Here is a 12,597-nt window from a genome sequence, read left to right as displayed (position 1 = left end):
CAGGTAAAACCAGCTCTCAAACCACCTAGTTAACACTGACTTGGTGGGTCCATGGGAGCCATCAACTTCACCTTTGGGCTGCAGCAAGGGCCTTCCATTAGCAACCCATTCATCATTAGTTCGTAATCACCTCCTTGAGACAAAGAATTCAGCTGGGTAGGGATGAGATGAGATGTCATCAGAGCAGTGTGGTTGATGCTTTTGTTACAAGATTCTGCCTGATACCTGAACACCACCACAAGTGACTATGGCAGCAGTACCAGGCACTGCTGCTCTTTGTGAAACCAGTTAGGGTGTCCAGCAGCAGGGAAACGTCAGCATCTCTCTCAGCAGGGCACTGCACACCCACCGTATGATGTACTGATTTTAATAAAGACAGACAGAGATCTTTATTTCTATCTTCCAAAGCTCACCGTGCTATGTCAGGCTGCATTACCCCATGTGTCAGCATCAGGCGGGGAGCATTAAATTGTGAGAAAAGTGCCATGCTGGCCTGTGACAAAAGTATTTCATTAAAGGAGCTGCTGTGTTGGGATAGCAGGCTGGATGCCCGTGCTTTGGAGGAGATATCATTATCTGTGCTGCAGCACTAGCTGTATGCTCTGAGGGAAGCTGGGGACCTGTTTGAGCAGATCCTACACCAGCATGGGAGGAGACAGACTCAGGCATGAAGTGAACAGGTCTAGATGAGCTAGGGCACAGGGTCCAAGGAAAATCCTTCAGGTTACCCAGTCTGCAGAAGAGCTGGGAACAATGCCCCCAGCCAACACGGTGGCTGCCCCTCCTGGCAGGCTGTCCCAGACCCCATGTCACTGCCCTGACCTTTGTTGTCGTGCCAGATCCGCACTTTGCAGAGGTCTCCCAGGCTCAGCATGTCGGAGAAGTTGAATTCGTCCATCTGGTTCCTCTCGAACTTGTTGGACTTGTTGGACTCCTTCAGGGCAAGGATCCCGCTGTCCCCGTTCTCCCCAAATAGGACCAAGAACACGTTGGCATCTGTGCCTGCTCCTGGAAGACAGAGCAAGGCACATCATCACGAACTGTCCTGCCTACAAATGTATGGAAAGGGAGGCATCAAAGGCAGCCTGGAGCTGGCTGCAGTGAATCTGGGGTTTCTTTGGGCACAGCCAGAAAATTTCAGTGAATCTGTTCAGGATCCTAAAAGGAGGACATGCCATGGTATCTAACAAGCCAGCCCTTGGATCCTGTCCCCCAAATACAGCTGGAACATCTTGTCTTGTGGTCAAGGTATGGTGAGTGTGATGGTAACAGCACTAATTGTAGGCACAGATATGAACTTCTGACGGATTTGAAAGCAAAATGCAGATGATCAGCCAAAACACTGTGGCATTCTGAGGTCCACCCCCCTTTCCCTCTCCCATAAGCCTTCTCCGATATTCCCATTTCTCAAAATATTGTCCAAATTGAACCAATGGAAAAAGTCCCCTTTTCTCACACAACTCTCAGCCCTTCTCATGTACATATACAGAAAATCCATTAAGATGATCTTTATTAACTAATATTGAATTTCAAATGTCCATATTTTGTAGAAGAAAACAGAAATGTTGCCAATTTTCATAATTTCTGGAGTCTATACCATCACCTGAAATGACCTTGCGAACATTTTAGCTGAAGACGTTACCACAGTTTTACAGGGTACTATTTAAAATTTGACCAAAATTATGAACTACCATTTTATTCCTTTTTATTTTTGATGCCACTATAAGGAAGCAGATTCATAGAAAGAAACTTGACTCCATGCGGGCAGATGTTCATTGGTATGTCAGAACTGAGACCCTTAAATTTTAGCAAATAGAAATAAGATCATCAAACCCAAATCTGGCTTACAAAGAAAGTCAGTGTCTGCTGCCCTTGGTTGGATATCCTAGCTCTGAAAACTCTAAGTGCCTGCCAAACCTTTCTTATATGACTGTATCGTAAATCCACTTTGGGCCACACAGACAGTATTTCCTACAGCTCCATTCAAAACACAACGCAGAGACCAAGTCAGGGGGGCTGAAAACTTTTAGACAAAGTTACCACTTCTTCAGGATAATCATTTGTATACTTAAATTAGGAAGAAATCACCACTTTTCTTATAGGACTAAAAAAATGCTAAAATAAAATTAAAAAGTGGGGGGAGGAGGTCATATGGACAAAAGGTAAAGCATCATTTGATGTCCACACGAAAAATTGTGTATGTTAAATTGGGGTTAATTTTCAGCAGTTCCCTGGAAAGGACTTAAGAAGGAAGATAAAACATCAGGGATTCAGGCAGTTCATCTGGCAGCATCTTTTATGACCCTAAAGCTTGTTGAGATGAGGGACAAAGCAAACTAAAGTCCATTTCCTTCCAAGGAGCAGGCTCCCAATTAATGCCAGGTCTCAAAAAGCACAGAACCAACCGTTTCCTAGCAAAACCTTCCCAGCAGGAAGAAGCTTATGGTGGCCTCATGCTGTGACATTTCCCTCACAAGCAATTAGCAGGAGATGTGAAAGAAAAGAACAGAAACTGCTGAATCAATGTACATTTCACCTATTTTGGTCTCTCTCTCCCTGCTACCCTCCCCCACTCCCCACCCCTCCTCCTTTTTTTTTTTTTTAGTTTTAATTCCAGGAAACATCAGGCACACTTAGGAACTGTAACAAATTTGACAAATGAAGGGATGAAGGCACTGTGGTTGCACAAGCTTTAGCTGGCAATGAGTGCAATAGTGCAGGGGTTGATACTGGGGTCTGTACCACTGAACTTCGTCATCAACACCCTAAATGATGACAGAGTGTATCCTCAGATTTGCAGATGACATTGGATCTGGGGCACTGAGTTACACACTGAATGGCAGAACTCCAACCCAAAATGGACCCTGAGAAACATGAGGGCCAGGCAAGTGGAAATCTCATGAAGTTTGGAGTGGAGAAAAGCAAAGTTCTGCATCTGGGGTGGAATAACCTCTGCACATGGGTGCGCTGGGGAGCTGAAGAGGACTCAGAGGTCCTCTACAACTCAAACCAGTTCTCAGTGTTCAATACAAATATGTAGCCCATAAATTGGGCTACATCAGGAGGAGTGACCAGCAGCTGAAGGAAAGATCTTACTCCTTTTGCTCAGTGCTGAGGAGCCTCCACTTGCACCGTTGTGTTAGTTTGTGTTCGCAGGTCAAGGGGGACATAGGGACAGCAGGGAGGGCCCAGCAAACGGTTGCCAAAATGAATGGGTGCTGGGACACATGGCCATGAGGAGAGGCCAGGAGAGATAAGCTGGCACAGGTGAACAAGGGCCCTGTAACTATGCAGAGGGAGCAATAAAACGATGAAAGGTCCAGGAGCTGTGGAGACGTCAGATAAACCTTAAGGAGCCACAGCCACAAATTGCAGCTAGGGACGTCCAGACTGGGCATTAGGAGAAAAAGCTTTCTTAGGAAAATGGTGCAGGTCTGGAACTGGTGCCTCGGGTGGCAGCATCACCATCCCTGGAGGTGTCCAAGATCAGATGGACAGAACCTTGGTCCATCCAGCCTAGTGCTGGCAATAGTTCTTTGAGGTGGAAACTGGATTAAATAACCTCCAGATGCCCCTTCCAACAAAAGTGTCTATGATTTTATGATTCTTACTGAGCAGCTGTGTAGTTTTTAACCAAACTGGATTTGAGTCATAGCCTTCTGAGGCCAAAGAATGTCCTTCTTTTGACTTAATGGGGACTTGGATACAGCACTAGGAACTGACACCAACTGTCTTAAATTATGTAATTTGTAGGCTGTAGCTGAGCTGACAACATACTAATTAATCTTATAACAGCAGAGATAAAAACCTCCTGCTTCGTTAATGTTTGGAAAATGAGAAAGCAGTATTTATTCTTCCTCAGTCTTTATTGCATTACCATGTGTATGATGCCTGCCTATAGAGCACAGAAAGGCTGCATAAGTCAAAATTAAATGGTGAGGACATTGCTGTGCCATTTCACATGCTCTGGCTGTAACTGTGGGTCATGCCTTGAAGAAAATGAGATTGTGTTGTACTTCTCTTACAAGATCAAAAGTAAATCCAGATCTTGGTTTAAACCAAGGATTCCCCACCTGGCTTAGGATGTGCCTGCTGTAACAAGCTCTTCTCCCCTTATCTGTGTGTATTCTGAGAGCTGCCATTTGAGGTACAGCTGGTGGCCTTTGAACTTTGAGACAGGAGTTGTTCTTTTTGCAGGATGAGCTTTTCACTGATACAGCCTCTGTATGTTGTGTGATCATCCAAGGTAAACCACTTCTGGAAAGCCAAAGTTTTTTGTTTGTTTGTTTTTTAAGACAAAGTGAAACAGGACTGCTATTGTGTGCATGGTGTATGGTGGAGAGGAAATGACTGCGGCTTTCAAGTTTGTTGCAGGACAGTTTTGGTGGTATCAATTTTCCCCAACTTTATCCATCTAGTTCAGCTTAGTTGTCTTGACTTTGTCTAAATCTAATGAAGGAGGGAGAAGGTTACTCCAGAGGATGCTCCAGCCCACTGGTTAAGAATCCTCTCCTGTATGAATTGGCCAGAAAGAATTTAGCCTTGTCCTGGTTTCAGTTAGGACAGAGTTAATTTTCCTCCTAGTAGCTGGTAGGGTGCTATGTTTTGGCTTAGGATGAGAAGAGTGCTGATAACACGCTGATGTTTTAATTGTTGCAGAGCAGTGCTTACACCAAGCCAAGGATGTTTCAGCTTCTCACTCTGCCCTGCCAGCAGGCAGGCTGGGGGTGCAGCAGGAGCTGGGAGGGGACAGACCCAGAACAGCTGACCCCAACAGCCCAAAGGGGTATTCCATACCATCTGGGGTCATGCTGGACAATATATAGGGGTGGTTAGCCAGGGTGGGGGCCAGCTGCTCGGGGTTAGGCTGGGCATCGGTCAGCGGATGGTGAGCAATTGCATTGTGCATCACTTGTTTGTACACATTAGTAGTAGTAGTACTATTATCATCATTTTTATTATTATTATTGTTATTATTACTGTTATTATTATTTTCCTGTCTTAATAAACTATCTTAACTCACAGGCTTCACTTTCCCATTTCTCTCCCCCATCCCAGAGAGGGAGGGAGGAGGGTGAGTGAACGGCTGTGTGGTGTTTAGCTTCTGGCTGGGTTAAACCACAACAGAAGGAGTTAAGATCAGAAGTAAAATTTTTGGAGTGACAAATTTAACTCTGTGTTCTCTCTCTCTCTCTCTCTCTTTTTTTTTCTTTTCTTTTCTTTTCTTTTCTTTTCTTTTCTTTTCTTTTCTTTTCTTTTCTTTTCTTTTCTTTTCTTTTCTTTTCTTTTCTTTTCTTTTCTTTTCTTTTCTTTTCTTTTCTTTTCTTTTCTTTTCTTTTCTTTTCTTTTCTTTTCTTTTCTTTTCTTTTCTTTTCTTTTCTTTTCATTGTCTCTGATGGACTGGGAAGTTGAAAGGAATTGCAGAGAAAAACTTTATATCTAGAAATAAACACTGTTGATTCTATTCTCAGTGGAGTATTGCTGTCCCTAGACAATATCAGCATGTCAGGAAATGATATAACATATTTAAACTGACTGTCAAGGATAAAAGGTCTTCTCTCCTCAATTGGTCAAACCAGGAGTAATAGTGGAATACATAATGATCAAAGAGGGGAGATGGTTCATGACTTGTACCCTCTTTAGATAAGCTGGATAAAGTTCAGCGCTATGTCAGTGAGCTGTATGATCTAATCATAAACAGACTCTCTGAAATCTCTCTGTAATCTGCTCCTTCCTACTGGTTGTCGCTGCTCATAATGAAATAAAATGCTTCATGATTAATACCCGTCATCCCTCATTCAATGGGAAGGGCAGATCTGTCTCCTGTTGCTGTCATCTTCCATTCTCCTCTCGTTTCCATTTCTATCGCCTTTGTGTGCTAGGGCTGAATTTCACAAAAAGGTCACAGAAAGATCTACCGTTATACTAGATGGATTGCCAGATACATAAGCAAGTCTTCCTCTCTTTTGTTTTTAGTATTTCACTACATGTTTTTCAGACAAGCAGCAGGCAGAGCAGATAGATAGGTAGATGAAAAATTGCGAGGTGGCACTAAGACACTTTGCCAGGAGAATTTTGGTATTCTCAGCTAAAACCTCACAAGCTGCATAAAATACCACTGGTAAAATTAAAAGAGAGAGAGGGAGAAGATAAAGAGAAGGGTGGAGATCAGGAGGTGATATGTGAACTGGTGTGGCAGAATACCCTTAGAGGGCCAATGTTTCAGACAAGTTCTCAGCAAGATAATGTGCAACATGCCCCAGGCTGGCATGAGGCAATTGTGTACATGGCTGTAGCTTTCACTCATCAGCCTGACAGAAGTTCTCATGCAAAGAGGCAGTGATCCCAGGAAAAGACACAGAAATCCCATTTCTTGGCTCTTGAAGCTTTTCAGTTTTTACTTCTTCTATATGCATTTAGGGATGCTTTTTCATGGCTAGGGATAAACGGTTTCAAAACACTTACAAAGGGAGGGTGAATTACTGCTGTCCTCTTCGGACAAAGCTGATGGTGCCAGCCAAAAATCCAGAGCCCAGAAACTTTGCCATTAGCCTGTTCATCCACCCTGTGTGGTCATTGGACCTGACCAAAAAGGAAAAGTGGGCTCCTGACTATTGCAGCATGGTCTGGCAATTCCTATGATTAAGGTTTCTTCAGAGGAAGCAGTCCTAGTCAAATCTAGACTTTGTGTCTAAACATTTCACTGCTCAGATGAGAACAAATCCCGTAGAGTAACATTGCTAAGATGAACATACAGCCAAAGTGACTCTTCCAGCATAGTAGGGTTAGATCATGCTTTTCTTAACATAGCTTCTAATTAATCAGGAGATTTTTTTCATTGTTAAAAATTGAGCTTCATACTAGAAAAGTCATAAAATATCCACCATGGACATACCTCCAATATCACTGGTTTTAACCTGAATAGTGTACGTTGTGTCCTCCATCATCTGCTCGTCATTTATCATGGCTGGCATCTCGCACACAAGGCTTCCCGTGGCATTTTTCACCTTTGACAGCCATTCACCATAAGTAAATGTGGCCACTTCTTGATTAGTCAGGTTCCTCATGACTATCTGAGAAGAGCCAAAATAAAGGAAAAAACACTACAGTTACAGTTTGAAGGAGAGCAAAGATTAAATTTATAAAGTGCACAGTGTGGTATAACATGGATAGAGCTTGGTCGTAGTTTGAAAGCCTGTACTGAGTTCTTCCAGGATAAACTCAACTCTCTCTCATGGACAACATTTTCTGTGGTGACTTGTCCCAAGAAACAGTCTTCATAGATGATTCTGTAATATTGGACCTTTCCATGTATGGCCTAAAGCATAGGAAGAAATTTGGTCTTCTGACATAAATTATGAGCAGAGCTCATCTCTATGAGAGTCAGACCTTTCCTGGATGTCTGTACGTTACTAACTCCAAAGAAGAAAGAACAGAGAGTTTTTAAAAACCTCATTAAGCTCTCCCTGAAATTCATAGTACCTTTCTTTCACCTGTCTCTTCTGTGCAAACACACAACAATCACTGTAGAGATATGCAAACCAACTCCAAACAAGTTAAGGAAATGCATAAGGAAAAATTAGGCCAGGAGAACTTAATGCTTTCACACACTTTTCCCTCTGGGAAAAGGTGACAGAACAAACAACATGCAACAGATATTAGTCATACTGCCTCATGTGTCCCTGGCAGGAGCTCAGATGCTGTGGTGATAAGAACAGAATAAGGACTTATTTAGAACACGGAAGACAGCTACTCCAGCACATAGCAAGTAAAATACCCGTCTTTCCATGTTTTGGTCAAACTGGGCTTCTGCAGAGCATCAGTCGACTGGAAAAAAGGCATTGCCCTTGCCTACAGCAAAAATCTGGCAGTAACTTGTTGATAAATGGGGGGTGCTGGAGCAAAGGGAAGAGACAGGGATGGAAAGTATTATGTTACCATCTGACAGAAACAGAGACCATACCTAAGTGAAGCAGTGCATCAAGAAACAATATCTTGCAATGCACATCTCTGCAAAGGCCATGGAAAGACCTATCAGTGAAGTGTGACATGATATTAGGAAGAGAAAAATCATGGAATTGGGGAGAGTTAAGTTAAAAGGGCGTCTAGACCCACCTGCTACTCCAAGCAGGGCTAACTGCAAAGCCATGTCCAACTGAGTTTTGAAAATCTTCAAGATCAGAGGTTCCCCAGCCCTCTGGACCCCATCCCAAGGCTCCACAAGTCTCATCGTGAAGGCTTTTCTCCTTATATCCGACTATGATTTTCCTTGCTTCAATTTGCGTCCCTTGCCTCATGCCCTTTCACTGCCCTCCTCTGAGAAGGGACTCTGTGCCTTCCTTTCAAGCAGCAGAAGTCTGCAATTGTGTTCTCCCTTAGCCTTTTCTCCTCAAGGCTTAAAAGCCCGATCTACCTTAGCCTCTCCTAGCATGTCATAGGTGTCCACCCTTGACTATCTTTGTGACCTGCTACATTCTCATATCTCAGCCTAAGAAACTTAAAAATCCTGAGAGAAAATATGCTTAAATTCTGTCCTCAAACTGCATCTGCTGACTGCAAGTAAGCTTTGCTAGAGCCTTCAGCAATTCCAAAGAAGAATATTGTTCCAGGTTATAAAAAACATTTTTAAAGAGAGCAGAAGCTGCTCTGAAGCTGAACAAGTGCTATGTGTGTATTGAACAATTCTGTGGGTAGGACACTCATCTGGGGTTTTCTCTCTGCCTAATGCTAACCAGGGACCCATCACACAGCACCTTCACCCCTACAGGACATTTTGCTTTGTTGAAGCTCCCCCGCTTTTCTAAATGGATGCTTTGACACTATTTGTGGTCAGAGAACTGTTCTCTGAGCCAAGAGAAGTTGACCCAAAACCCTGCTTTGACCCAGGTGTCTACCTGGTCACCTCAGGTCTCCTCCAGCCTGGCCGGTGCACCTCTGCTGGGGTACAGAGCAGAAGGAAGTCTCCTCTCTCACGGGTGCATGAACCACAACTACATCCTCTTGGGAGTCCAACCTGGAAACTTCACTTTGGCTGAAATTTGCAAATTTGAACCATGAATAACCTTACATCAAATTAAAATGTCTTTTTTTTTTTTTTTTTTCATCCAGGTGTATAAACTCTTCACTGGAAAAAATTCAGCCAGCTCTACCTTTGCCCTGTTCAAAACCGATAGTGATCCTGTCAGTAGCAAAACTTCCTGGGCACAGCTTGCAGGGAAATGCCAGGGAAGCAGCAGGGGGTAGGAGCAGATCAGAGCTGCCAGCTGGAGCACCCTTGCAGCCCAGGAGGTCAGACCTCTCTCAAACAACCCGCCCAGTGCTCCAGATGCTGTCTAGGGGAAACCGTCTGGCTACTAAAATGCCCTAAATTCTAAAAGGGGCATGCAGGGAACAGGAGGCCTATGGCAGCTGGCTGCTAAATCCCAGTGTGGCTATGTTGCTACCTGACCTAGCATGGGTGCCCAACCCGCACATCACTCCTGTGTTGCTGTCCAAGCTTGGGACAAGTAAATGGCCATTCAAGGCACCTCTCCGACCCTCAGATGTCTCCCTGCTGACTACAAGAGGTCTAAATAATTTGGCAGAAAAGACAAAAGCTGAATGTAGCTTTTCATTGACTAAAAGGGCACAAAAATGAATCCAGTCCTAGAAGGAGATGTGCTGCACACATGCAGGCTGATGCAGAATTGTGATTTGGATGATGAGGGTCATGCTTCCATATAAACTATTATTTTAGGATACCTAAAACTCACTGTGGACATCCTGCATGCTTTTAAGCTTAAGCGTTATCGCTAGTTATGCATGGATTTTAACCGGGCTGTAGAACACCTATAAAACATGAAAAGAAAGTGGGAGAGGTGTGTATGAATAAAATGCTGATAATTTGCTTTGTAGCTGAGCAAATATTGCAGCTGCCAGGAACTTTAAGCCAGTGACTTGAAATTAATAGTGTGTTGTATGCTGTAACGGGAAGGTTTGACATGTCCATTCATTTGATTTACCTCTCGCCAGGCTTCTCCAAGCTGCAATAAAAAATAAGCTCCCCAGGGGTTCACACCCTGCTAACACCAAAATAAGTAGGTCCTGGATTTCATCTTTAAAGACTCAACCACACTTTTTTATGGTCCTGCTGCATGTCATTAGTCTTCACTTAAAGACAGGGTCCTCTGACTGTAAAACAGAAAGACTTTGTGGCAAAGAACAACAATCAGCTTCAGCTATAATGAATTGTCTCAAATTCTCTTAATCTTCATATAAAGGAAGAAGAACAGAATAAAGACAAAGTCCCACATTCAGGATTATCGGTGACGTTTGAATGCAATGCAATTAGTGCTTCATTAAGACAGCTTCTTATCTGCCTGGCTTTGACAGCACAAAGTAACATTAAAATGCCAAGGGAACCAACTCTGCAGAATTCAAGTCTGACAGTTCCTGTTACTTCATTTGGAAAGCTCTCATCCCTTCTTATTCCTAGCTTTTCAACTCCCTGTCTAAGGCACTGGGCAGCAGGTGAAATCTTCATGTGGCCTGAGGAACTGGCTAGCCCAGGAGGAGCTTTCCAAAGCATTCATTTCAATGTCCCTGAATTAGAATCACCTATTCTCTGATTTTTTTTCAGAAACACCAAGCAGTGTAGTCGTAGCTTGATGTGGCAGAATATAAGATTCAGCAATAGGTCAGAGGGAAATATCCAAACTCCACGTCTCTCCCAGCAGTGGTGAAGTCAGGAACTTGTTCTGCTTTGGAGAGCTTTCAGCATGTTTCTGTGCATGCTCCAGCTCATCGAAGTGCAGCGTTTGGGCGGAGGGGTTTTCTGCTTGCAAAGTGTGGCACCACATCTATGAAATGTCATACAATGTACATAGATATAAGTAGCTGTAGCAATAATAGCAATAATCTAAAGCATTCACTCTGGCCAGGCACATCACTAATTTTGTCCCCTCTCATAGATTAAGTACCAGCATTTAAATCTTATTGACACTTTTGGTGCAGTTGGAGTCTTTGGCTCCAAGTTCATTGCATTACTGAGATTCTGAATGAAATTTCAATGTATTTTATATAGACAGAAAAAAAAAAAAAAAAAAAAAAAAAGAATATATGACGACTTCTCTGCTTGTAAATTGAATCTTTTGGCTGTGTACAGAATCATTGATAATTCATGCATTTTAATTGGTATTTATGCACTTCTATTTCTGGTAAACCAAAAGCAGTATAAATTATAGCCAGCAAATAGTGTACAAAAAGACCAAAGAGAATTAAAAAGATCATTTATTGTTATTTTAATAGAACAAGAAAACTGAGAATATCCTGTAGATAAATGGAGCAACAAATGGTTAATTACGGGGTTGATAGCTTAATCTAGCTTCTCATTTCACTGTGCTAGTTAGCACTAACTGTGAACCATCTGTCTGAGAGTTTAGCACTACCCCCACAAGTATTTCATTATGCAGTTTTAATATGCACTTTTGACAGAAATGGAAATGGGCTTAGATCAGTTTTCATGTCACACCAAGCTACATAAGTTTTCAAGGCTGGAATACAAATCAGGGAACACAAATCCTTCCTCCCCTCCTCCAGAGCGCTCCTGTCCCGACTCGCTGCCTGCGAATGCCAATGCTGTGTTTACCTTTGCAGGGAAGGTGGGAATGAAAACTAATAAATAAAGTTCTCTACTTATCACTGGAGCAAGGAGATGCTGTGTTTCTCTAAGAAAAACAAACTAGAGGTACGGTTTTCAAAAGTTTCTAAAATCTTTTTCCTCCAAGAGTTGCATGAGAGGTCCACCAGTTGCTTCTGTACAGCTGTCAGAGGGCTATAAACACATCAGCTGTCTCCAAATGAGAGTACGCTTTGCCTACACCTTTGGGAAAGCCTCACTTTGTGTGGGTTCCAGCAGGTTGAGGTGTTGGAAGAGCTGGACAGAGCTGGCGAGAGGAACGTGGGATATGCTACCTGCCCCTAGAGGTGCTGGCCCTTGCCTTTGAGCTATTGCTAATACATGACTGTAAGATCTGGAATGTCCCCTGGGTGAATTAGCTTTATATGATTTCACTTTATATGAATACAATTTATAAAACTCAGGGGGAGGTACAAGGGAGCAGGCAAAGGGAACTTGACCAAGACGACAGAATCAAATCAGAGAACAGATTGAGTTACTCCACAGCCGCAGGGAGATAAAATGTGTGTCTGTGACATCTATTTGGAAGACATATGCTGAAGGCCTACTGCTTTGGAAAGATGCACAAGAGTCACTATGAAAAAAGTTAGAAGTGGTAATGTTCAAAAAGCAAAGCTTTGTAGACCATGGTAGGTGAATTCATCACTGCACTAGAAACTAGAGGCCACCAAGGACCAATATTTAGAAACTTATTATTTTTGGGAAAATTAAAGACAGCTTCAGAGTAGCCAAAAGGATAAAGGAGCCAATTAAAAAAAAAAAAAAAAAAAAAGGTAAAAACAAAAAAGTGTGCTATTCTTTCTGGCCATGGGTTAAGTCATTGGGTTTTTACCTATTCTTATCAAAAAGTTAAGCTACAGCAGTCCAGCAGGATACCTGCTCCATAAATAGCACACTAAATAAACATGGCAGAGATGCCT

At 42.8% G+C, this 12,597-nt stretch overlaps 1 protein-coding gene across 1 annotated transcript in view; it reads right to left on the bottom strand.

The window, feature by feature from the left end:
• LOXHD1 (lipoxygenase homology domains 1) overlaps positions 1–12,597 on the bottom strand; it is a 140,290-nt gene that overhangs the window by 15,733 nt on the left and 111,960 nt on the right. The window contains exons 37-38 of the mRNA XM_032205982.1: positions 6,896–7,073; positions 823–1,008 (exon numbers count right to left, since the gene is read on the bottom strand). Coding sequence (XP_032061873.1) covers positions 823–1,008; positions 6,896–7,073 — 364 coding nt within the window. The remainder of the gene's footprint in view (positions 1–822; positions 1,009–6,895; positions 7,074–12,597) is intronic.

This window comes from Aythya fuligula, chromosome Z (assembly GCF_009819795.1).
Source record: "Aythya fuligula isolate bAytFul2 chromosome Z, bAytFul2.pri, whole genome shotgun sequence".
Taxonomy (NCBI): domain Eukaryota; kingdom Metazoa; phylum Chordata; class Aves; order Anseriformes; family Anatidae; genus Aythya; species Aythya fuligula.
This window is presented reverse-complemented; position numbering and strand designations above follow the sequence as displayed.